Raw genomic sequence first — 25,931 nt, forward strand, 5'->3', positions numbered from 1 at the left:
ATATTTGTTGTCGTGGTTGTATTATTTATTATGTTGTAATGTTCTGTCTTCATTGTGTGGTGTTGTCTGTTGTACTGTCCTCTGCTGTACTGTATATATCTGGAGAGACCAGCACGAAAACGTATTCCAACGTACATGTACACATGGCAATAAACGTCTCTACTCTACAAAAAGAGCACCAAAAAAATAACAAAAGATTTATGTTTTGGAAAGATGGCTTGGCTTAGCAGTCAGGCATTTGGCCCAGTTTAAGCCAGTACTGTGCCAGAGGTCAGGTTCCTCAGAGCTCTTCCTGTGCGTAGAGAGCCTGTTTTCACCACAGTCTGCACTGCAGCCGGATCCTGGCTGAATGCCCAACATACACAGACCTCTCCTGAGCAACATGCAGACACATCAGCCTTCCGAGGTAGTGCATCATAACAGTACAGCAAAAAAAAAATCATTTTCTCTTAAGCGGGTCAAATAAGTTTCCACCAAACATTCATGTTTATTTCAGCGTGCAGACAACAGACAAAAGGAGTGCTCCTGTTGCCAGTTAACAGACAATCCATTTAGACAAGAACAGGTATACAGGATTGTTTAAATTCCCTGAGGAAAAACGAAGAACCAGTTCTTTTTACCTCAATCCACATTCAAATCCTTAAGAAAAGAGACAAGCCAGTGAGGATGTATCCACCTCAGCAGGTTGTGTTGATTCTGCTGATGTCTATGTTTCTAAGTGATCCCGCCTGCAGCTCAGCCTGCGGGCGTGTGAGCTGCTGACAGCACAGTTCTGCAGGGCTCCAGCTCACATGCTGCACTGGGGCGGACACACTCACCTGGAGTGTGAGGCTCTAATTCTGATTGATAATAATAATATTCCTCACACACCAGCTCTCAGCTGGGAGGAGAAGAAAGTGATGAAGCCCATTCAGAGATGGGGATTTTTTGAAGACCATGATTGGTAAAGGCCAGGGGCAAATTTGGCCAGCAACCCGGGTAATACCCCTACTCTTTTCGCGAAAAACACCCAGGGATTTTTAATGACCACAAAGTACCACAAAGGTACCTTGGTTTTAAGTGTCATTTGAAAGTCGGAGCCATTTTTAGAGTATAATGTTCCCGTCACTATACAGGGGAATTAGGACCCACATAGACCACAGGGTGACGCCCCGTACAGGCCTCACTAACACGTCTTCCAGCAACAGCCTTAGCTTTCCCAGGAGTGTCTCATTCAGGTAACGTCCAGGGCATCTGGGAGTTCGATCACTCAGATTACCTGAGTCAGGAGTTGCTCCGGGGTCAGGCTGTTGATCCAGCGGGTGTAGCGCTCCGTTGAGCCATCCGGCTGCCTCTTCACCCGACAGCCAATGATCTGCAGAGACAGAGGGCGAAGGCAATTAGGGGCTCTGGGTCTGCAGCCCTGCTCCCGGCACCCCACAGCCTGGCCACCCTGCACCGCAAAACCTGCCATTCTCCACAAGAGGAGCTGAGCGGGTTATATCGCTTTGTAAATGCAAAACGCAGCACTATCAAATGACTCCAGGGAATGATGTTTCTAAAGGCTCCTCAAGGACACCCGTTCATGCTGAGGTATCTAGTGCACTTCCACTAATGCTACTGCGATTTACGGTTTTGGACATTTGGCAACAGAGGTTTTTTGTTTTTCCTTTCTCTTAAATACAAGTAGTTGAAAAGAAAGGAACTGAAGTTAAAAGAAGCTGCCTGTGTGGTATTTATCACAGTTCTTGATGATCATCATGCGATAAGCACACAGATTCCGGACAGAACTTTTTATCAGTTCTAAGTTCTCTGCGTGACAGTAGAGTCTACCAGCTCTACACTATTATAACATTGTTTTCTATTGTGAAAGAAGGAGGCACACATGGGTTAGCCATAAATGCCATAAATAAACAGATGGACAATAATGTGTTCCAACTGCTCTCCCGTCCAGATCAGAAATCTCTGATGCTTCACTTTGCTAAGTGGGGAACTTTTTAATTGCAATGAAATCTTTTTCAAATGGCTCATCTAAAGGTTTGCAGAACTCAACTCAACTTTAAAACAACATACAGTTTAGGGAAAGATGACATTATGCAAATGCTTACAAATGTGAAGAGACTAAAAGATTGCCACACGCATACTCCAGGCACTGTGAGACAAGACCAGAAAGTTTAAGCAGGGAGCTATGTCAGCATGCACAGACTACAAAGGAACTAGTAAAGGTTTATTCCATGTTGAAAGGAAAAGAAAAGAGACACAATGTTTCCCCAAGTATTCACTGTGCAAGAAAAACATACCATAAGCCCAGCTGTTGATATCTAGTCATGACTGTCACTACCAGGACTGAGCCTGGGTATGTTAGCCTACACAAGCTGCTTGTTGTAAAGCTTGCTTATTGTAAAGCTCCTTCAGTTTTCTGTCAAAACATGTGCTCATTGATTATCATTGCACTGTGTGACAGGCTCTCAGCACAAGAACCTGACAGGACAAGAAGGGCTGGTGACACTTCCATTCATTTAAGGGCAACATATCAATTGTTTGCGGACACATTATACAGCAAGCAAAACTAACTCTGTCACACTGTTGAAATCCTGACTCGTTTTGTGAGAGTTGTCGGTCCCTTATGCTCCCTCACATTCTCTTATTTCCTCTGGACAGTGTCAATCTGGTGTTCCTCAACTTAATCTAAACCGTAAATTGTGTAATACTGTTAACTGTCCACGATTTAGTGGTCAATTTATCAAAACTTAATTCTCTGCCCTGTGACATACTGTATGCTACTTTCCTTACAAGAAAATAACTAAATTTAAAAAAAATCTTTTAAAACACACCTTTACTGGATGTTCTTAATATTCCAGATTATGTTTTATATCTGTCCCATCATAGATCACAATCTATGATGATCTGCTTGCTGCATCCTTGTCATCCTTGATAAGCAATCTTTAAGGTCACAAAATTAGCTAGGATTGTTTCTGACAGTACAGTGCCGAGATACGTGGCACTAAACCTGACTACAGCAAAACGACCCTGATTAGATGTACTAGTCCCTACAGGTGTCACTGAGCACTGCAAAGGATGGCTGAGAGCTCTGAACACCAGGGCCTCACCTGCAGCAGTCAGACACACACTACTCCCTATACTGTACTATATACTGCCCAGCACTCTCTTTCGTTTTGATTCTATGCATCTGCTCTATTAATAGAACTGAATTATTGCAAAAATGTGAGATTGTGGATTTGGCTAAGAGTACAGCATGGCATCTTGCAGTTCATTATGGTCTGGCCGTATGCCAGGATAGCTACATTCTCAACTGTTGTCTGAATATGCAGAGCATGGCTCTGAATATGAATACTTTTTAAATTAAAACGAGGACACTTTATGGTTTAAATCAAAGTGCAGTTTTTACACATTCCCTGCTCATTTTCTTTCAGAACTAATTGTTTTTAATTGCTTTATGCTGTTATGTTTTATTGTAGATGGATTACCACATTTCATCAAGAAAGACATTCAAAGAGATCTGGAGAGGCAGCTTAAGAATGTTAAGCCAGTAAACAGAGCACTTGCACCATCCTGGAGGACAGATGATGTCAAACACCATTACCTGTCAGAGGGACAACTGCAAACCTATCATTAAGACCAAAAAAAACAGACAGAAGATAAAACAATGTTTGTACTTCAAACATAATACAAAATAGCCCCATGCTCAAAACAAATCATTAAATGAAATAGCATAGCTTTCTATTTAGCAAAGTTTAGTCACCTGAAAGGACAGGCTGTATACTGTCAAAGCTAAAACAGTGTGCTAATTTCTTTAAAGAATATTCATCATTTTTAGAATTTAGTCATCTGAGACATATCAGACAAGAAGATCTGACCACCACCGACCCCATTCCATTGCAGGGAATGACGATAATAAATGTATCTGCATATATATATATATTACTTTATATGCACTTGCTATGGAATGCCTATGGTTGGTTATGCTCAAATTGCAGAAGACATATCTAATACAGCCTCAATCTTGGGAAGCAGCTGGTTCTTCGCCGCAGAAATTACAGAGTGATTGCTTGTCTGCAGTCATCCTCCCCAGCTCAATGACAGGGCAACTTGCTCTGCACCCTGTCCTGTGGAATGCAAAGCACTTTTCTAGGACTCACAGAGGTAAGAAGGATTCTTTAAATAAATGACGAGAATATTGGCCAATCCCTGCACCTTACCAGCTTCACATAACAACCAGCAAGACACATCTGAGGTCACAGACACATCGAGAGCGGTGACTGACTTAAACAGAGTGAGGTCTATGACAAACTGCCCGCAGACTGAGACAGAGCTCTGCTTTTCTGGCTGAGGAAGTGGTTCTGCCCCTGTTATCAATGGAAGCAGAGAAGCCAGGGAACTATTTTAAAGGAAACATGAGTGTTATTGCGGGGATTCTTATATCGTGCTCCATAACATAGGAGGGAATTGATACATACAGAGCTATTTTGACCCCACTTCTCCATCTGCATTGAAAACCAATGCTTGGCTTCCTGCTTTAATATTTGTCTGGCAATGTGAAATAATCACATGGCTCTTCTACAATAAAAGAAGTGGGACCTAAGCAGCAAGCTGGACTGCTGTCTGTGTGCAAAGACCTTTCCACACTCATTCTCCGATTCTGTGTGGCCCCATCAGAGTAACTGTTCTCCCATCTTTCTCATGAGAGCTCCTCAGCAGCTGTGCGCTCAACAGGAGCTTCTGGGCCACACAAAGACATACAGTATTTCCTGTTGGACCACTCTGCTGGTGCTGGCTGAGCAGTCTGGCAAGTGCTCAGTAACTGTCTTTAGCAAGCCTCTTTCACAAACCCTAACCACCCTCAAACAGGACTGGCTACATCAACATCTTTAAAGAGCTCAAACCGCATTAAGTTCGGCAGTCAACAAGGCTCTGTTGGCAGAATGACTCAACACAATGCTTTGTTACACTTCAAGTGTCAAGTTTTTTTTTCAACCTTTTAACTGAACATCCACAGTCTCTCTCTCTACCTTAACTGGCTCTTTCAGTTAAACGACATCTTAGCTAACCAAACCCCAAGACAGAATTTGCACTTCATGTTGCAAGCTTCAAGGCTCACTTTGTTAATGCCCAATATATAGTAATAATAAACTAGCTGGGATTCGATCTTTTCCATTAAACCTAGCCAGGGCTGCCAAAGCCTGCAGGGCACTGTGATTTATTAAACTAGCCCATGTTTCAGCGCTGGGAAATGGTAGTTCTGTTTCTCTGCTCCTGGGCAATTACAGGCTCTGACAGGCATGGAGCCAGGCACCTCCACAGACCGCCTCTGAAGTACACTTAACCAATTACTTCTTCCCCCTCTGCAGGTCTTCCTCCACTAAGCACTGTTATCAGCTTGTTACACAATGACAGAATTCGACAAACCACAGACGAGACATCGCAAATACTGAGCAAAGCTGAAAGCATAAAGCTAAGGTTAATGGCACAAAGTTATGAATTTAGGTCATGCAAATCCATGAAAAGCTTTTTTTCCAACAGAACCCCAAACAATAGCGCAAGCAAAACGTCTAAAAAAATAAAGAGCTTTAAAATGTCAGTCTACTTTTGGTGTTTTTGCCATGGAACATTCTGTAGCAAGAACTGGTCTCTCATACATGGGAGGTTTGTGCCACCAGCCACACTAGTTCACTGCAATTGCTTTATTGTGCACCTGTCTGACACTCCTCCGTCATGAGATGCCAAGGACTCAGCCAAGGAGTGAGGAAGTCTGTTCAGTGATCTTGTTTCCAATAGAGGGAGCTCCTTCATGTGTGTGGGTGTAGAACAGTAAAATAATCCAGTGTACCTAGTAAACAGTGCGATAACTATAACTATTTGTTCAACATTTGAACTCGTGATATGATGAACTCACATAATGTTAATGTGCAGAGTGACTGAACACACTCTACAATACATTTTTGGTTTGTTTATAATGTACATTATGTGGTTTTTCGTTCTGGGGTCTCCAATATAATGTGGGTTGGAAGATGGAGAAATCTGTGGCAACACAGTGGTCCTTGCTTGTGTGGAAGAGCGAGCTGAGCACTGCACCTTGCTGGCACTGAGCCCTGTGCCAGCAGCTCTGGCAGACACAAGGGCAAAATGCACCACTGCAACTGCACCCAGAGCCTAGTCTCCCAGAACTCTACGCTTGGTTTGGATGACTGGGTTGAAAAGTTGCAAGCCTAAAAAATGTGCTTTGAAATTGGACTGTTGTTTTTTTTAATTGCTCACAAATTCTAAGACAGTTATATGATCGATGCAGAAAAGGCCCTCTTCAAAGGGTGTACTGGATGGATATAACCTGTGCTGACGACTCCTGACCGATGTCTAAGGGGCTTCAACATAGCTTTCAATTGATTCCTGGGGCCTGGGTGATCACATGACCCTGCAGCTTCCTGTCTTCTTCCTGTTACTCTTTGTTCTAGAGATGGAGTGGAGCAGCGAGTCTTAGTGCCACTTTCAGACCACATCACTGCATTCTTGCACCAGGGAGAACTATATTTTATATTCTTTATTACAGCACATGTTTTGGAAAAAAAGAGAAATCAGATCATATTTTGTAAAGATGGATGACTGTAGCCCAACAGTACCTGTTCTATTTTTGCAGAACTGAGAGACGACAAGCTCATGGAGCCAGACCATGGTTGTTATCAGAAGAGCATGAAACTGCAATTGTCAACATGGTCATAGCCAACAATGTCACTCGTCTGTGAGAAATGCAGACCAGAATAATTGAAGATGAGGGTATATTTAAAAGAACTGACCAAATCAGCATTTCAACCATTGACTGCATACTTCGACACAACAGAATACAAACAAAACAAGTCTACTGTGTTCCATTTGAAAGGAATTCAGAAAGAGTAAAAGACCAGCGCTTGGAATACGTGCAAGTATGTAAGTCTTCATTCAATATTTTTGGGAAATGTATTTCAGCAGTATAATGTACACCATTACTTTTACTATAGTAATGGTCTTTTACTATAGTAATGTTCTTTAGTTATTTACTGTATTTCTACATAATATACATAATCTTTTGTGGAGAATATTTAAACTTGAAGCCAGAGACACCCCACATGAGTGCATCTTCTTTGATGAGGCAGGATTTAACCTCACCAAACGGAGGAGAAGAAGGAGGAACATTATTGGCCACCGGGCCATTGTGGATCACAGGGTGGAGGCACTGTCACACTGTGTGCCGCCATCAGCCACCCTGGGTCCATATAACACAGCACATCTGCCGGCTTTCCTCCATGGTCTTCAGGATAATGTATTTCCACAAGAGCAGAGGGAGCCGGGGCAGCCAGAGCTGTCGTGCTACGTTGATATGTGGGACAACGTCAGTTTCCACCGATCGGGTGTGGTGCGCAACTGGCTCACTGACAATCCTAGATTCTCTCATCTGTTTCTTCCACCCTGATCCCCATTCCTCAGCCCTGTAGAGGAGCTTTTCTCGGCATGGCGCTGGAAGGTCTATGACAGGAATCCATGTGAGTGGGAAAACCTTCTCCAGGCAATGGAGGAGGCCTGTGGGGACATTACCTTGGAGTCTTGCCAGGGGTGGATAAGGCCACCAGGGGGTTCTTCCCCGCTGCCTGGCCAGGGCTAACATTGCCTGTGATGCCTGACCCAGCCCAGAGACAGGATGCTGAGGCAGAATAAATGTGATTTTACTTTCTTTACACCAGCTGATTTTTTTTCATTATTTTCCATAGTCGAATACTTGGGAAATATTTATACTGTACTTTGCTTTGCTTTTTAGATTTAGTTTTTCATCCAACTTCAGTTTGCTGTACTGTAAATTCAGGAATTTTTTTAAAGGTGATATTGTGTTCTTTTACCTGCACACTTAATTTATGCAGATTACAGTAGCATGATGTCGCAAAGTTCAAAATGTATAGAGGTTGTTCTGAAAAAACATTTGGTTCCTGTTTCATTGTAGTAACAGGTTTTTATAGTAGAGTTTTGAATAGATCTCACCAGTGTGTAATGGTATTCAGTGGAGTTTGTGTATTTGATGGCTTTTGTGTACCATCTGAAATTTTGATTTAGATTGAAGATAACGTTTCTGAGTAGAGTGTTTGATTTTGTCATATAAGTCGGAGGTTTGTACAGATCAGTGTGTGGTTTTGGTTCTGTGTTTAGAGTTTTGGGAAAAGGGGGCCTCATTTGAGGAAATGTGTCTTAGCTGTTGGGAAAAACTGTAATGTCAAAATACTATACAAAGAACTGTCAAGATATTTCCTGTAATAGTAGGAAAAATACAGCATTCCTGAAGTCTTACTGGGGCAGCATGGTCCCAAGGCAGTAAGCGTTGTTGCCTCACAGCTCATGAACTGGCCACCTTCTGTGTGGAGTCTCCACATTTGCCTAAGAAACGTGAGGAGAATACCTGACCACCACTTCTATTCAAGAACATTTCCAAGGGGCTCCCATTTCCTCCCACAACCCAAAGACTTATTGTCTGAGTTAAGTGGCATCTTTACATCAAACGCTGTATGAATGTGTGAGTAAATGTGTGTGTGTGCTGTGATGATGTCCCATCCAAGACATGACTTTTAGTGCTGTGCTTTATGCAATTGAAACCTAAAAACTTAAAATTTGTCACATATGCACATTGCACAGGAAACAAAGCCCTTCATCACCCTGTACAGAAAGGCTGAATGGGATCTTGGAAAGAAGTGAACACATATCAGTATGCCCATTCTCAATAATGTACTATGATACGATCTGTTTCAGAAGCTAGTCTGTCCATTCCTCTTTGGAATAATTTCTGCAAAAGCAATTACAGTCTGTATGAATCTGTGTGATTTCAGACATGCAGGGCTAAATTGCAATTGGTCAGACATATTTTTGGTCCAGGGATTCCCTATGATTTCTGTGAGAATCACTGTAGATTAGACAGGATATTGTTTCATGTACTTTACAGAAAAAAAGCTTGTCAAGCTACTACTATACAGCCACACTGAAGGACTGTAAATTCCCAGGCACAGCCAGCTCTCTGAAGAAGGGCTCAATGACCAGACTTAACCAGAATTCATCTACCCAGCTCCTAGTTCAGAAATCACAGGGTAGTGGGAAGCAGTATGAGTCTGTCAACAGCCATGATCAACATCAATATCAACAATAATGATCAAGAAAAAAGAAAAGATGGTGAAGAGGAGGAGGAAGAAAACAAAAACAAAACAAGAATGAAGTAAAAAGTGAGAAGAAGATATCAGGATAATAAGTGGGGGATGTGATGTGAAAATTTCAAGGCTGTGCTTTTGCTTTGTATCCATGAGCCAAAGCTTTTATTTCCTTTGCATCGTCACCAGCAACAACAATCACCATGGCAACAAACCCCCAGGTTGACCCTGGCTTGCAAAGAGCTTTCTGACTGTTGGATTTCATTCTGTGAATGGGAGAGCTTGCTCCCAGCAGCCCCCAAGTGCTCTGAATGCGCTGCCAGGCGTGACGATGTAACTCCCGTGGATCTTAAACACAAGGAGCAGAGGCATCGGATTGGGAAAGGCTGGAAGTTTCACAAAACCCTCCTCAGAAATTCCTCAATGAAAACATTCCCTTTGCAATTTCGGGGGACAAATTTACATTCAAGGCATTTGGAACAACTATGAGCAATTCCTTTAGAATATAAAGACTAAGCCCTGAAGTGTGAAGGTAGTTTAATTCTTCTTGCTCAGTCCCTGTCGTATCCCTGGGCTACTGCTCTTTCTTCATGACTGTTCTGGGGCATTGGGCTCCATAGCCCATATGATCTATAGAAAAGTGACGTGTCATGACAGTGCATGACATCTGCTCTAGAATTGACCACAGGCCGTGTGTACAGGAAGGGGCTGAGATACTCACGCAGTTGGGGTGATCTAGGGTAGCCTGGTGCTGCAGCCGGACCCTCTGAGGCATCATGACGTCATCCTGAAAGACACAACTGAGCTGAATCACAGTTTCCTCACCAAGCACAGCACCAGATCAACAGGAATGATATTCCAATAATAAATACGTCCCCAATATATTATACACCCAGCTGTCCACTCATTATGCAGGAACGAGGGTGCAGACTGAGAAGAGGGTCATTGTAGTCACTATGCCCAGGCATACTCCTGGTCACTAGGCTGCACACAGCAGTTTCAGCCTGGGGTGTGGAGGAAGAGGAAGGGCTGTTCTGAACACAAATAGCTCACATCTAACGCTTACATTAAACAGGAATTCAAAAATCTGAAAAACACTGAAATGCAACTTAAAAGTAGGATTATAGCTGAGCAACTAAACTAAATTCAATACATCAAAGCATGTTATTCAGCAGTGCTCCAGTCAGAATATGATTTCAGTTTCAGGCGAAGTATAGCACCTCAAAGTCACTGCAAGTTGTTGGTTTAACCCACATGATGTGTTTTACTTCTGGCCTTTATCTATCCTTGATTTCCCAGAGATGGCCTCCTAATAATCCCCAGCTACTGATTAGCTTCATTACCCTGCTCTCCTCCCCACTGATGGCTGCTGTGGTGAGTGTACTGGCACGCTTTGGCTGCTGTTACATCCCCCACATCGGGGGTGGAGGGGATTATTATTATTATTATTATTATTATAACCAAATCAGGATTATTAGAATGAAGGCCTCAACACATACACCATGGATATTCTTACCAGAGAAACTCCCTCATACCAAGTTAAAATAAGAAAGGACATACTAATTCAATAAGAAATGACAATACATTCTTAACACGTTCCAGAAGCTTTTAATATTAATAGAAATTACTACATTTAGGATTTACATTGCTGACAGTCAAGATTTCTATTATTTACCATTTCATTCATTGCCTACCAGCTATTCTGTACAAAACTAGTGATTAAATCATTTTACTGTACAGTGGAACTGTCAGATCATTAGAAACTGAACCAGAAGACAGTGCAATGTTCCATACAAAAGTCATCCTTAAAAAAGAAAATGAGTCAAAACCTTTACACAAATCTGATGCATACCAGAGTCTGATGAAGTCAGAGAGCAGGACTGGGGCTCTGCGGTCTGGGATCTGTAGTGACCCTCTTTAGAGCCACAAAACCTACTCTGCCTGTTGTGAATCAGCCAAGAAAAATACAGGATGAACACACAACTAAGAATCCAGCCTTGGGAAAGGGACAAAGACTCCCTGTTGCTCTATTCCTTAATAACATTTCTGTCCCAGTAAATTTTTAATGATATTTTTATCTGGAAGTAGACCAGGGCGATGCCATCAGTATGGAATCACTGAGCACAGCTCCACAAGGGGTTTATTAAGTGCAGGTCAGTACAGACGTCAGGTCTCCTAGCTGCAGGGCAGCTTTGCAGATTACCCAAAACTTTACAACAGTCCACCCTTAAAGCATCCTGATCTGGCCCTGTGATAAACACTGATCTTTAAGACTGAGCTGTGAGCAGCGCACTATGCAAAGAACAATTAGCCAGAGCTGTAGCTATTATTCCACTGCTAGTGCCTCAGAATGACTATAATTCAAAATACCAACATAGCAATTTAGGAAGCAAAGTGCACATGCTTCGCTAACTGTTGATTATGCCATTTTATATAAATAACCGCCCTGTACTGAGAAATGGCTGTGTCAGCTGTGATTATGATAATTATACTGTTTCTATTCATATTCCCGTGGCTGTAAGCTTTTGCAATCATTTACAGTTGCTGGAAGATGAGTAATTGATTGTCTTTTTTGGGGACTGGGGAGTATGACTTTAAACAAACCATTGTAAAGTTTGTCAAATAAATTCTCCCAAGGTATACTACAGTGAGATAGTCAAACCACAAAACAAGAAACAACACTGGCTGCAAAGAATGACACTTTCTCTCGCTGCAACATAGACACTGCAGAGTTCTTCTCATCAGTCTCCAGCCATGGGTTAGAATCTTAACACATTTTAGATGTAAATAAGGTATAGAAATTGATAAACCTCCGATAAAAAGTAGATGCTATGTTTTGCATCATTTCTACTGGAACAAGACTAACTTTGTCAATTTGCATCAAAACCCAATACAGTGTTTAAAAGATTAATGTCAGATGGACTTTAGTTAAACTGATCTTTTATCTTCCATCTGTCACTGTGGATACTGTCATATGAAAGAGCCCTTTATCTGGAAGTTCATGAAGTTCTCCGACTGGGTCTGCTGTGACAAAATGAGCTGGAGTTGTTAGGCAAAGCACAGTTGCACAAAAAACATTTCAATCCTGAATCCTCTGAGCAAGTCTGCTCTTGAGTGTGAATGTGTAACAGCCGAGTCTGGGAATAATTAACCCCTTCCCAGCCATCCGCCCACACGCTCAGCTGCGCGCTCGGTGTCTCTGCGGCACGACACATCTGCAGCCCAGCTGTGGGCAGCTGCTCCACAGCAGGAGGAGCTTGTCTCCTTGCTCCGAGTTCCAGAAATAAAAACAAATCTTATTTTTTAAACTGGCCGAGAGCCTTTCTGCTCAGGGTCCAGATTAACTTTTGAGTTCTGAATACAAAAATAAAAACTAAAAAAACTGTCCCTTTTGCCATTGGTTTACTTAAAAAAAACAAAAAGATTGCTGCCTTTTTGGACAAAAAACTTTTTTTGTCTCCTGTTACTCAGAGATGTAAGCCTCATTTACTCAGACAGGGAATAATGAGGAGATAGTAAAGGAACAAGTAATAGGTTTATTCCAAGTTGAAAAGAGAAGAAAGAAAACAACGTTGTGGCCATGGAGCCTTCTTCAGGTGACAGGGAGCTCAGTGCCAAAGAGCCCAGGGAAGTGTGGCCAGCAGGGGGCTCAGGAGAAAAGCCTCTTTAGCCCTCAGAGGTATTCAGACACACATGGACTGACCACTTACTGCACGCAATCAGTCATTTACCTTTTCCCTTATCTAAGTACTCGTGTTTCTTGCATTTTGTTTTGCATGAGTGGCGTACCTTGTGTGAAGAATGAATATTAGCTGCTTCTTCAAAGACTGCATGCTTTCATACAACAAAATGCTTTTATACAACGGGGCACTGTATAAAAAGACAGCAAATCCAAGCAATTTGGTGGATCTTTCAGAAAATTTGAGTACTTGAAAAATGTAAATCCATGGTAATGTGAAAAGAAACAATTATATTCACAATGACAGAGACAAGCTACCATGGACCAACATTAATGTACCACTCAGGACGACAACATGCTCATTGGTACTGCACAGTTATACAGTATGTTTCTCTCACCAGGAACATCAGAATCACACAGATGGTGTCAAATGGTAGGTAGCGCATTCTGACTTATTTCTAGAATTATCAAGCATACTTGCAACACAAAATGCAGCACCCTATTGCAAAGGGAAGGCTATCTCGTGAACAGTAGGAGGTCTGTAAGAATTTTATTATTCTCATTGACAAAAAATGTAAAGCTAAACAATACATAAGACATCACACTTAGTGGGAAACAAAGCCTCCTAAATTCATAAGGCTTAGACAACATCCCTAAAATTGCACAGCATGAAAGGGAAGATTAGGAATAGCTGCAAACATTACAGGTGAGGCCAGAGATAAAATAAAACTTTAAAAAATGATTAGAAACACAGGAACACTACAGTTTGACTACAAAGGGGGTGCTGAAGGTGACAGCGCCTGTGCAGTACACAGACACAGAGCTGGGCGTCCTCCTATCTTGGGAAACAGCTGGGGTTCAGCTGGCACAATAATGAAAAGGGGTGTTTTAGTGAAAACTTGGGGGTGTTGGCAGTTATTGTATACAGTAGAACACAGTTAAATATTTTTATCAACAATCATTAAACAAAATGTGATCTCTGAGCCCTCCGACTGGAAATCATTCACACCATGTTATTAAAAGATGAACACCTAAATTTTCTGAAAACCTTATTATTAAAGATACATTCAAAGAAATTGTGGGTAAGAGATGAAGGATGTTTTACTCTAAGATTTCTAGCTGATCCTGGACCGAGGTCCCTCTGCGCTCTGGAGTGGCGAAGGCTAGCGACCCTGGCCCAGCCCTCTCTCTCTATCTGGCCCCGTCTCTCCCAGACACCCCTCTGCTCCTCCAACAGCTGAACGCCTTCAGCCGGTAGCAAAGGAGAACTCATGGCGCCAAGAATAACAAGGTGTGAATGTTACACAAACAAGAGCAAAGCAGCACAACATGTCTCAGCGAGACATCACCAGATTCACAGCTGGAGGAGACAGTAACACTTCCAACGTCACCTGCTCTGCCCCTGGGGCTGGAGCGCTGACCCTTATAATCACCAGTTAAGATTTTGGCCATGATCTGTATTAAGTACTGGGAGATTTCTGTTTTACTAAACAGACTGATTTCAGTCCAAAAAACAAGTTGATTTAGCATGATTTAAGACTGCCAGGGCTATGAATATCACACGTATAAATATATAAGTGTAATAATATCTGATTCAGTTGATGCTGCAGAAGGATTAATTATTCAGCACAAACTAATGTCAGAATAGCCCAGGCTCTTCAGATAATGAAGACGTTTGAGTAGGGAGCTGTGTCAGCATGCGTAGTCTGCAAAGGAACAGATAAAGGTTTATTCCATGCTGAAAGGAAAAAGAAGAGACACAAAGTTTCACACACCTGAAGAAGGCTCCACAGCCCGAAACATTGTGTCTCTTTTATTTTCCTTTCAGCATGGAATAAACCTTTACCCATTCCTCTTCAGATAACCTATTGTCTTATCTGATTTCATGTGCATATAAGGAAAGGCACTCATTTATTTACTAATTACTTGCTATTTCACATACTGCACATTCAATAATCAAATTTTTAAAACACTGATTAACTGAAAACCACAACTGTAATATTCTTGTATAAATTTCTGCAGGTCACTCCACAGTACAGTATGAAAACGTGAAGCAGGTCAAATCAGACTTCAGAGCTGAACAGTTCCTGGCACTGTCAGCCCTTTCACAGTCCAAGGAAATAAATCTTAGTTGAGTTACACAATAAGCGATTTGCTATCTGATTACCTGTGCATGATTGCATCTCCCTGTGTACTTGAAGACAAACAAAGTGTTTCCAAACGGTCTATGTGATGACCACAAGTGTGCTGTGCAAAGCTGAGGTGCCCCACTGGGCCGCTGTTGCACACGCAAACACACCCTCTGTCCCTTGGAACAGTGTCCTCACTTCAGGAATTTCCACGCCCTGTCCTCAGAAGCTCCCAAAGGGCCTTTTCTGTCCAGTTATATAAGTTTACTGAAGGTCAACAGCTGGTGGGCATTGAGGGGCTAATAGCATAAAGCAATCCCTAAAACGTCCCATGAACTTGAAGCTCAACAGGACAGCAACATCTAGACTGACCCAGTGTGAGCTCCCAGCCCGCATTGCAGTTCACTTGGAAGAGACTCAGAGAGTTCACCCCATCTCCTTCACACATGCCACAGATCATCTCAGTCTGCTGATTTATTAGGACACCTTTCTTTTACAAAAGCACAACGATGATGCCTCTGCTATTATGACCAACATACAAATCTGTTCTTTATTGCTTCATGCAATGATTATATTATATTATATTATATTCACACAAAGGAGGGGAATAACAATAAAAGAAATAAAGCTTCTTTGGGATTTCTGAAAAGCTCAGTGATGGGGATAGAGCAAAAAATAATTTATGTCCTGTAAACTTAACTGCTGTGCACTCGGGATGTTCCTAAGCCTTTCTATCCTGTCTATGAGACAGCTTCCCAGGTCTTCCAGTGATAGGGAGGATACTGCATTGGAACCTCCAGCTACTTCAAACTCTCTACTCACCGCATCAAGGAAGCATAGATTCTCTCCTCTGCTCTTAGCCACTGCCTGGTTCTTTGCATAACCAACTGGTAAGAGAAAATCGGGAAGAAAGGTTATCCTAAAAGCCCACTTCTGACCTGAGCTGCTTCAGCAGTGGCTGTGCAGAGCCAGCCGGCACAGACATCAGATAGAATTCCTCAACTGGACACTTCAGTTTGGGGCACTCGAGGCCATGAAAATCTTGAGCTGCAGAATGAATGAAACTAAATAAACTGTAACCAGAGGAGGGAGAATTTCACAGATCCAGAAGAGATGAGGGACTGTAGACTGGACAGCAACCTTTTAACAGATTGATTCTGAATATTACTTTCAACAGAAAAGAAGGAGTCTTCCTTTCACTGAAGGGGACTTCACCCTGCATGTGTCTTTAAGAGAAGACTCACTGTTCTTCAGTGACTGCAAGCAAGCACCTGCCAAGAGGTTTAAATACATACAATCCTAGTCTTTTTGCTTTATTAAAATACCATTTTTCTCCATAATCTGTACATAAAACAGGATCACCATGGAGACCATTTAATCTGTGTCATGGTTCCCATAATAAGCAGCATATTGGAAGGAGCAAGGAGAGCTGTCCTAATATTATACCAGAGAGAGCCAACAACCCAGCCAGGGGCCTTGTGTTCAAAAAGAGCTTCATTGTGAATGCAGCATATCGCCATGGCTACCAAGTACAGATCGTCAGCCCTGGTGAATTATTAACATTCTTTCACTCTCCAAGTACTGTAGCAAGGTTTCCATTTTATTCCAGCTTTTTTGTTTTTTTAATTAATAATGAAGGAATGTATTCCTTCAGGGACTCATTAGGAACAGGTTTATGTACTCTCACTTAAAAGCTTTGGGTTTTAGTAAAATAAACACCCTGGAAAACACAAGAAACAAATGTTGGGGGCAGATACGACCAAAGTACCGTGTAAGATGCTAAGTCCTTTCTTTCCTGTGATACTTTTGTGTGGTCTGCCCTGTCACTGTGGACAGCAGTCAGGTTCAGAAACAAAACTAGGATTGTGTGCCTGTGCTGGAGCTCTGCAGGAAAACCCTGAGCCAGCACTCACATGCTCTCTGCAGTTTCCAGGCTGCTGTTATTTTATTAAAGCATTAACAGCTTAAACAGAGATCCCCAACTTCAGTCCTCAATGGCTGCCACCAGGAGGCCATCTAGAACGGTCCCTGTGGACTTTTTCAGAACCAACCATGGATCAGAGGAAGTAAGTAGGAACTACGGGGGACCAGCACTTAGAACCTTTTTTACACAAAGGGCTGCAGAAGTGTGGAACAAGCTATTCAGCCATGTTGTTTAATTTAAGACCTCAGGAGAACAGTGGATCCAAGCCTAAAAAACACCTTAACTTGGATTCACAGCCCTTGAGCCAATGTTGAGAATATTAAGATACAAAAAGAACTAAAAAATCTTCAGGAACAGGCATGAGGCCGGGGTTGAGGTCTGGATGCATCATTAATACTGCTTGTCTAAAGGACCTGAGAGACATCAAGCAAGAGTTTTTACCTAGCAACTTTTATTAAATAAAAATCAGCTTATTCTGTCTCCAAAATACTATGGACTGAAATTTCAACTGTAGCACTTTTTTTTAAAATCAAACAAAACAGTTTGTGTTTTACTAAGAAAATACTTTGCTAGGTAACTAACTTCCTCTATGAAACATGGCTCGATGTATGTGACTCATCAAAGCTCGGTCTCTTACGCTGCATTTCCACTGCATCTGTCGTGAGCCTGAGTTCAGGTGTAGATGCAAGACCTTTCCTCTGAGGCTCGGCTACATGTGGAGTAGTGTTGCATTTCATACCTAACTGAGCCAGATATTCCGTAATCATGTTTCTACACAACGATTCTTGTCTAACAGGCACAGATGTAGGAACCCAAAGTAACAAATCTGCAGCACTGTTGACCCCAGCTCTGTCCTAGAAAGTCCAGCACTGGCACTGACCTCCTCTGGGCAGAAGGGAGTGGTGTCCTGAAACCACAGTGGAAATCCCTCTGCGCTCCAGGCTGGCTGTCCATTTCTCAATAATGGCTTGTGAGTCATCCTGAGGGGAACACAAACAGCATCTCAGCTAAGCGTCCCTCAGAACAAGCGCTTGGTTATTTTCTTCAGCTGATAACACACTGTAATTATGTTCATCTGCCCACACTATGTTGCAGTTAAAGTGCAATTTATCATGGGGAATTTTAGTTTTAAACAGTGTATTATTTATGCCAAAACATCTCTTAGCATCATTGCGAAAGCCCAATTAGCTATTTCATGTTTCTTTTTGTAGAGTGCTCTTTCAGTCAAATTGGAATTAAAATCCTTTTTCTGCTCATGGATATGAGGAGGTGCCAGAAATCCATAAAATTAAAGTCAACAAATTATAATTTATAGGGACATTATTTAAACAGAAGATGGGAGAATTCCAGGCGAGCATCTTCACACCTGGCCTCCTTCAACACTGCTGAGGTTGGGAGACACTGCTGACAATTTTTTATGTTCATCATAGATGTATTTTATGCATCTATCTCACTGATGACCAACCTCTTTATTTATCTAGTTTTTGATTGTGAGGATTATTTAAAGCTTGTGATTTTATTTTCTGTGTGTATGTTTTTTTGTTAATGGATTCATTTTGTTAAATGCATTATGTTACATCTTTTACCTGCCTGCAAAGCGATGTTTACCTCAGGGACAATAAAGGAAGGATGTAAGACAACACTTACAGCAGTATAGAACAGGGGAAAGACAGAACAATTATGGTCAAGAATTACTTCTCTTAACATAATCTCACCTGAACTTAATTGAAGACAGAAGAAAATATTTTGCAGATCTTCTGGCTTATACCTTCTAGAAATGAGACTAAGAATCCAATTGTTACCTTCTATTCTTTTTTGCATTGCGCAAGGCTGACCAGACGTCCTCTTTTTCCCCAGACATGTCCTCTTTTTGAGACCTAAAATATTGGTCCGACTGGGATTGATAAAATTCTGTTTAACTTGTTTCATTATTTTTCCAAATGTTTCGTTACAATTGATCATTTTTGCAACCAATGAGGACTTCTCCTTAGTTATGATGTCTTCTTTTTTTCCTCAGATATTAAGACTTTTGTTGTGTATAAATTAAAAAAAAAACTAAGTTTAAAATAGGGCTATATTTTTGTTTTTTCCTTGTTTGCCATTATGGAAGAGAAATAGCAACCCTGCAACTGTTTAAAAGTTTACTAATAAGTTTAATAAAACCAGATAGTTTAAATTGATTTTTTGATTAGAAAAATTAATAAAGATTCATTACTTTGGAGGCATCTGTCAAGTGTCGATTATCCCCCACCTCATCCTCTTTTTTGAAAACCAAAATATGGTCACCCAACGGTCATCAGTTTAATGCAGTACAGTTCTCTCAGTTTAGTACTACTGAATAGCCATCTTGGTTTTAACTGTTGCAAAACATTGCGGAAAAGTCAGTAAATAACCAGAAATGTGCATTAAAGTGATTTCTTTCCGACACACAGACCAGGGATCCATTACAGTCAGTGCCCCACTTGGGATAATGAAATAAACAGCAAGTTTCTTCATGCAACATGAACTGCATGACCAGTGCTGTACCTTACTGGCATCATTGAAAACAGACAGCTCCATAGTTCCCTGAAAGTCCTGCTCCAAGACGGATCTCAGACACTCATCCAGCCAGCAGGTCGCATTGTGAACAGGCAGTATGATGGACTGTAAGAGATGGTAAAATAGGGGAACAGAGGCGTGAGAAGAGCAGAGGACGAGAGTGCGAGAGCCCTACTGATCCACATGCTCTGGGAGAGGCAGATCCCTGAAGTGTGTCAGTGTGTCTCACAGCATGAGGGACAGTGAGTCTGTCTCCCAATAATGCTCCATATGTTTACAGTATATGTAAATATTGTATGATATGTCTCTGTTCTAAATGTAAATTTTAATTTGATCTTTATTTTTTCTTTGTTTCATGTTAATTTTATTCTTGTTTGCTTTGGCAACACTGATTGTACCCATCGGTCATGCCAATAAAGCACCTTGAATTGAATTGAGTTGTGTCTCAGGGACCCGACACGGTCTCTCCGACTGTCCCCTAGAAAAGCGCAGCTTTGTCCCGGCAGCCCTGGTCTTCGTACGCAGATCGACTGCCACCGTGACTATATATACCCGACAATGCCATTTTCATAAGAAACAGGTGATTAAAAGGGGGGATCGACACTGCAAATACCCGTTGAAATCGAGGTCATCAGATTCAGGCAGCGGTCGGCTACAATTATTCTGTACGTGGTACCTGCACATGCTCAGATAATCGGGACACTGTTTCACTTCAGCTGGATGCCGGCCGGTTCCAGATCTTACCACGTCTACAGGACGGAGCCCGTCCCCGGATCTGCTTAGGTTTCGCCGGGAGAGAGCCTGTCGCTTAGCCGGGAGGACATCCTCATCCATGCCGCCCTCGTCAGTTTGAGGCGAGCTGCCTGCGTTTCCCCTCATCGTCTCTGACATTTAAACAGTTCCATAATTCACACAAAGGAGCGATGCTTGTTGAGAGGGCAGTTTGTACTCTCTGGTGTAATCTGGTAGTAACGGGCAAAGTGTTATTTGGTGTACCTTACGATAAACTAATAAGACGGATTTAATATCCTAAGGAGATATGGAAAACATTTCAACTGCTATAATCACGCTTTTTAACGCTGATGCTGTAATCAAAGCCGTGTAATTTTTGTAATCGTTATAAAAAAAAAAACATTACTTTCATTCAAACGCTATAATATTTCCTTCCACAGTCTTTTTGACTTTGTTTCCAAACAGTAATACAACACAACAACTAACTTCCGCCATTCATTTGCAGGAGCGCAGCCCCGTCCCCCGGCGCCGTCATTGGACAGCGTGAGGGCTTGTGCGCTTTCCTACTGGCCCTCACATCCGTCAGTCACGCCGTCGGAGACTGCAGCAGCAGTGCAGGGTCACCTTCGGCGAAGTGTTCATATTTAGCTACACTGTTTAATATTGCATTTGTATGCCGGCATATATAACACCGGTCAAACTATTTATACGCTGTATCAGTGTGGTGACCCTAGGTACGTATGTTGCTCCTATTTTCCCACGGCTCCAGTTGATTCTGTTCACCTGTTCAATAATTCAGATCCAAATTCAACAGGCTTTATTGGCCTGACAGATGAATTACTGTGTTGCCAATGCAGATACAATTCACACAACATTTACAGTACGAACATGTTATTGGACAGCTGCATACATAAAATAAAACATTAAACGTTATTGAGAGGCAGGTTCGGTGGTCCACAGGCTGTGGCAGGAGATCACACTGCAGCTCTGTTGAGTTTCCTCCCCCAGCAGGATTGGAAGTACAGATTGTAGCTCTGATTCTGTCAGGTTGGAATTCTGGGGTTTGATTAGGTATTTAAGGCAAGAATTTTAAATCCCAGAGTATTTATCATAGTGTATCAGAAAATGCATCAGTGTCTCTGCTTCTTCCTGTTGGCTGAGGGATAACAGCCTGTCCTCTCTGGATAGCCAGGTCTGCCTGTGTCCAGTTTCAATGGCCAGGTTGTGGTCACTTAGCCTGTACTTTGTCAGGTTCTGTTTCTCTTTGCTGTCTTTTACCCTGGTCAGATACACAGCTAGTGTCTTTCAGGTTTTATGTTGCGTGTGTCCCAGTGGGTAAGGTAGAGTTGTTTGGCTGACTTCGATTTGTGTTGTTTTAGCTGTGATGTCCTGATGTTGGCTGGTGTTAATGTGCTTCAGGACCAGCTGGCTGAGGGTCTCTTCTCTGGGCTCAGCAGGGTCTTGTGGCTGTAGGAATCCTGGTCACTTCCTCGGGTGTAGCCAATATTATATTGCTCTCTTCTGTATGCTGATTAATAATGGGTATTGCCATAATGCGGCCCTGCGCGCATTGTTAGGAATTTTTCTCTGCATATGGAGGATGTTTTACAGAACTCTGTGTACAAGGCTTCTATGGGGTGTGTATCCCACTTAGTGTAATCCTGGTGTGTGACTGAATCTCACATCACTTCCATAGACTGCTTAATAGAGCCACTGAAGAATTACAGAAACCGGCAAAATACTGCAACCTTTTTTCGATTGCTCAGAAATAGATGATTTTTTAAATATTAAAAGGTGCTGGAATGTGAATATGTAGCTCATAAACCAAATCATTTGCATTTAATTAATTAATGTTTTACACCTGACAATGAGTCAACTTCAAAATTTATACTAAAAATGTGGTCATGTGACAGTCTATTTAAAACTTAGTGAGGTTGGTGCGCCCCCTAGTGGCGAATGTGTCATGCACATGCAGGTCACACAAGGCTGTGGACTGGGGACAGTTCTCATAGACAAACTGCAGATGTAGACTCTACATTTATTTGCAAGTTGTCTACAGGTTACACGTGAAAAACAAAAAGATACTTTCTTATAGTTTGCTGTAAATTATGCCCCAGTCTTAAGGTAAAATATAGACAAACTACCACTGTGGTCTTAAATATTAAAGTTCAAACGTCTACAAACTTTAAAGAGAAATCTAGACAGTCCATTCCTGACTTTTACACTGGACAGTCCACTCCTGATTTGTCTGTGACACTGGACAGTCTATCTTCTCTTGCACTGGACTGTCCACTCCTGTTCTGTCTCTTGCACTGGACCGTCCACTCTTCTTCTGACTTGTGTACTTAATAGTTCACACCTGTTCTCTTACTCTGGATTGTCCACTTCTGTTCTGTCTCTTAATCTGGACAGTCCACTCCTGATGAACAGTCCATACCTGTGTTGTGTCATCGACCTGCTTCTGCTTTAACAAATTAATTATCCTTAATGTGAGAAATTAAAGGAAAATACCATTTGGTTATTTCTGAAAACACTTTATTGGTAGTGCTTCAATCAGTTCATTTCCCATATTTAAGTTATTCAGTAAGAGACACTGACAGACGACTAGATAAGTGGTACAAACTACATTAGACATTAGACATTTCTTGCAGACATCGGTACGGCCCACAGCTCTTCTTCTGAATGTAGAGACTGCTTACTCAGCTGGGCTCTGCAAAGACAGACACACAGTGTAGAATGAAGCCACTTGTTATTGTTCTGGCTTGATAGCTGATTGTTTCGGAAGCAAAAGACATTGTGTTTATCGTACAGTATGTGAGAAGCACTTCTGATAAGTCAGGGACCTCACCTGTTCCACTGTTTTACAGTAGGTATAATTCTGTGCAGTGCAATCGTCTGTGAAACGCTGCCTCAGTTCTAAATGCCAGTATCTCTCTTGCAGTTGCGGAGATGACTGGGCACCTAGAGGAAGTGTAGGAGCTGGCCCAGCGGTTGCTGGACACGCATCTGGCTTCAATTTGGAGTTTTACACAGCGACCCATTGAGGCCTGCACCAGCGCTGCACCTCGACGTGCCTGGCGTTCACACACACGGCTCAAATAATATTACGGTCACCCATTTATTTATCTGTCATTTGAAAAACAGTGACCTTCACATATTACACAATCATGCAAACAGAAGCAGAAACAAGTGTCTCAGCTTTAGCCAGGAAATCTCCTGCTCCTTCTGTGCAAAGTGTGTGTATTCACAGTCATGGCCACTTTCTTTGTTTTCCTTTTTTCACCAGGAAATTAGAGTGACACGAGAAAGCCCTTCCCTGGGACTGGCCCTTCACTGCTTTGTGTTCTTCAGGGAAAAGGGAAATGGGCCTTTTCTCCTGACTGATGGCTCTGAGGCTGTTACCTTGGCAACTACACAGGGCTTCTGGACTCCCAACAAATCGCAGAGCTGATTCCTGTGAGTCCGCACTGTGGCCAAATTGCTCTCCCTGAACAGAAACAAAGATGGCAACATTAATTTTGAAATTTATAGCTCAATAAAGCTTTAATACACTGCTTTTCCCATCCACCCTGATACAATACAACAGTCATTCTGAGAAAAAGGTCAATGCAATCTTCTGGATGAGGCACTAAGAGACCCTCCCCCTGCTTTGAGATCTCTGAATAAGGGTCACTTTCAGGAACTGCAGGACTGTACATCCAGGCATAATTATGAGCAGGCTGCAATATTTTCATCAAGAATGATGCTTACAGCCGTAAAACATTTAGAATTATTTGCTAACAAGATGTTTCCTGGATACTGCATATTTTTCTCTTGCAAATCTAGAGAGACACAGTTTCAAGACATGCCATCATGGTCAGACCAACCCCTGTTTATAGATTACATTGCAAACAGACACACTTTCATTTATATTCCTTAAGAGGTTTGAATGTCTCAGTAATCCAGATAAGTTTATCGTTATGTCACAACGTATGGCTAACGAAAAAGTCTCTTCCAGTTTGACTTATGTATTTTCCCCAGCGAGCCAGCAGCAAGGGCAGAGACACTAGGCTGTGGAAGATGGACTGTTTATCTGCTGAGTGCCTCTGCTGTACGACTGGCCTGTAGCTCCAGCAGCATCAAGCATCAAGATTTCAGCTATTCTTAACACTGTGTCTGTGACTTATGAATTAGCACAGGCCATCACTGTTATTACATGCCATCTTCTCGTTTCTTTGAACTATGAAAGTTTATTAGAAGCAAAAGTGTGAGTTCTTTTATGTCTGGTTTAAGGTAAAGACTGGTGCAGTCTTAAATGACTTAGATCACTTAGGTCTCCCCCAAAATCCCTGCTCATGGCACAGCTGCAGCTTCAAATCACATAAATCACAAATCATATAAAATTGCTGAATTCAAAATTACCCAGAAGTAAACATGACAAAAGTGTGAAATCGTGCAGTGACCAAGATAAACCTCAGTCCCTGTGTGTGTCTCTCCCAGTCCTATGGGCTACTCACCAGTTTGTGTCGCTAAGCAAGGTCATGATCTCGTCCATCACTGCTGGATCGATGACATCATCATAGGTCAACAGCATCTCGTACACCTCACTGGCGGTGGTCTTGCGAATCTGTGGGGACCATCAGGGGGTCAATTCAGTACCGAGAGGTGCAATCCACACTCCTTCATCATGAGCACCTGCAGAAATGCCTTGTTACACTGAAATACAGTATAGTAAAACATTTCGCCTTGAAATATTGACACTTAGCAGTGACGTTTGCAGCAATATAACCATTTCAGGAACTGTACAGCAAACGTAAAGCACTGGAATTATTAAGTGAAAATAATACAAGAACCCTAAATTTTTACAGATAGGCTGGATGGCTCAGATCAGCCAGCTGTTGTTACTCATAACCTTGGAGATGTGCCTGGTATATGTGTTTGTTGCATTGTTTCAGTGCTAGTGAGAACTGTTAGAACAAAATGCATTATTTGTATTATTTGTCTGCATACTTCAGATGAAAAGAAAGAGCTGGGGATGCTGTACTGCTGCTGCTGGGCTCACAGACAGTGGAGAGCGAGAGTGGGCCCTCACTCAGGACGGACCCAGACAGCTGACATCACTTCCTCTCACTGGTATTGCTGTTGGCACCACAGCAGTGAGAACAGGGCAGCAGCTGTGCGTTCCAGCAGGATTGAAGACAAAGCAGACAGCGTGATGAATTTGTCTGTATTTTTTCTGTCAATAACAATTGTTTGTCTGTACAGTACAGTACATCAAAATAGTTTAAACGCAGCTGGGATTCTACATACAGTACACCCTCTTGCCTTAAACACTACAGACACAATCCTCCTTGTTTTCAGTGAAAACAGAGCTCTTGGCTGTGCCCCGTGTAAGCACTAAAGGCAGCATTAAAGCTGTGTCTTAACATGGAGATAAATGTTGATGTAGATAAATGAGAATGAAAAACAATAAATATGAAATATAAGTGTGGCTGACAACTGATTAGAAAGGAGCCCTGCCAACACTTCCTGATGCTCTGTCACCAATGACAGTGAAAAGAACAAATATTTGTTCATCATTAGGAGGATCCATGTTCTAAATTTGTGCTCATTGACTGTTCAAAGCTGCTTAAAGACCTGTAGGACCAGAGCTGCAGGTTCGTACAGCTGCAGTGCTTGGCACAGGCTAGGTGGCAGAGGAGAGGAGGCCATGCCACCCTCTGTGCTTGTATGACCTCCAGCTCGAGGTTGTCTAGCTGCTGTCTTCTATTGGACTTCTTGGAGCTCTTTGATCCAGATCA

General features: G+C 42.1%; 2 protein-coding genes and 1 long non-coding RNA gene across 7 annotated transcripts in view; 1 reads left to right on the top strand and 2 right to left on the bottom strand.

The window, feature by feature from the left end:
* The window catches only part of b3gntl1 (UDP-GlcNAc:betaGal beta-1,3-N-acetylglucosaminyltransferase-like 1), a 67,889-nt gene extending 47,226 nt beyond the window's left edge, over positions 1-20,663 (bottom strand). The window contains exons 1-6 of one of the 5 annotated variants that reach the window (XM_006635516.3): positions 20,164-20,663; positions 19,408-19,524; positions 17,762-17,861; positions 15,780-15,844; positions 9,871-9,936; positions 1,259-1,354 (exon numbers count right to left, since the gene is read on the bottom strand). In XM_006635516.3, the coding sequence (XP_006635579.3) occupies positions 1,259-1,354; positions 9,871-9,936; positions 15,780-15,844; positions 17,762-17,861; positions 19,408-19,524; positions 20,164-20,310 (591 nt within the window). In that variant the 5' untranslated portion in view covers positions 20,311-20,663. Of the gene's footprint in view, positions 1-1,258; positions 1,355-9,870; positions 9,937-15,779; positions 15,845-17,761; positions 17,862-18,596; positions 18,684-19,407; positions 19,525-20,163 lie in introns of those variants that run through there. The other 4 variants (XM_015355920.2, XM_069194690.1, XM_069194689.1 and 1 more) reach the window with 4 other exon arrangements.
* Positions 20,664-20,699: 36 nt separating this feature from the next.
* Positions 20,700-23,611, top strand: LOC107078527 (uncharacterized). Its single transcript, XR_001479473.2, has 2 exons — positions 20,700-20,885; positions 23,438-23,611. It is a non-coding gene; the product is annotated as an uncharacterized lncRNA (long non-coding RNA).
* The window catches only part of tbcd (tubulin folding cofactor D), a 57,105-nt gene continuing 53,838 nt past the window's right edge, over positions 22,665-25,931 (bottom strand). The window contains exons 37-39 of the mRNA XM_006635517.3: positions 24,648-24,757; positions 23,554-23,638; positions 22,665-22,861 (exon numbers count right to left, since the gene is read on the bottom strand). Coding sequence (XP_006635580.2) covers positions 22,847-22,861; positions 23,554-23,638; positions 24,648-24,757 — 210 coding nt within the window. The 3' untranslated portion in view covers positions 22,665-22,846. The remainder of the gene's footprint in view (positions 22,862-23,553; positions 23,639-24,647; positions 24,758-25,931) is intronic.

This window comes from Lepisosteus oculatus, chromosome 9, assembly GCF_040954835.1.
Source record: "Lepisosteus oculatus isolate fLepOcu1 chromosome 9, fLepOcu1.hap2, whole genome shotgun sequence".
NCBI classification, from domain to species: Eukaryota; Metazoa; Chordata; class Actinopteri; order Semionotiformes; family Lepisosteidae; genus Lepisosteus; species Lepisosteus oculatus.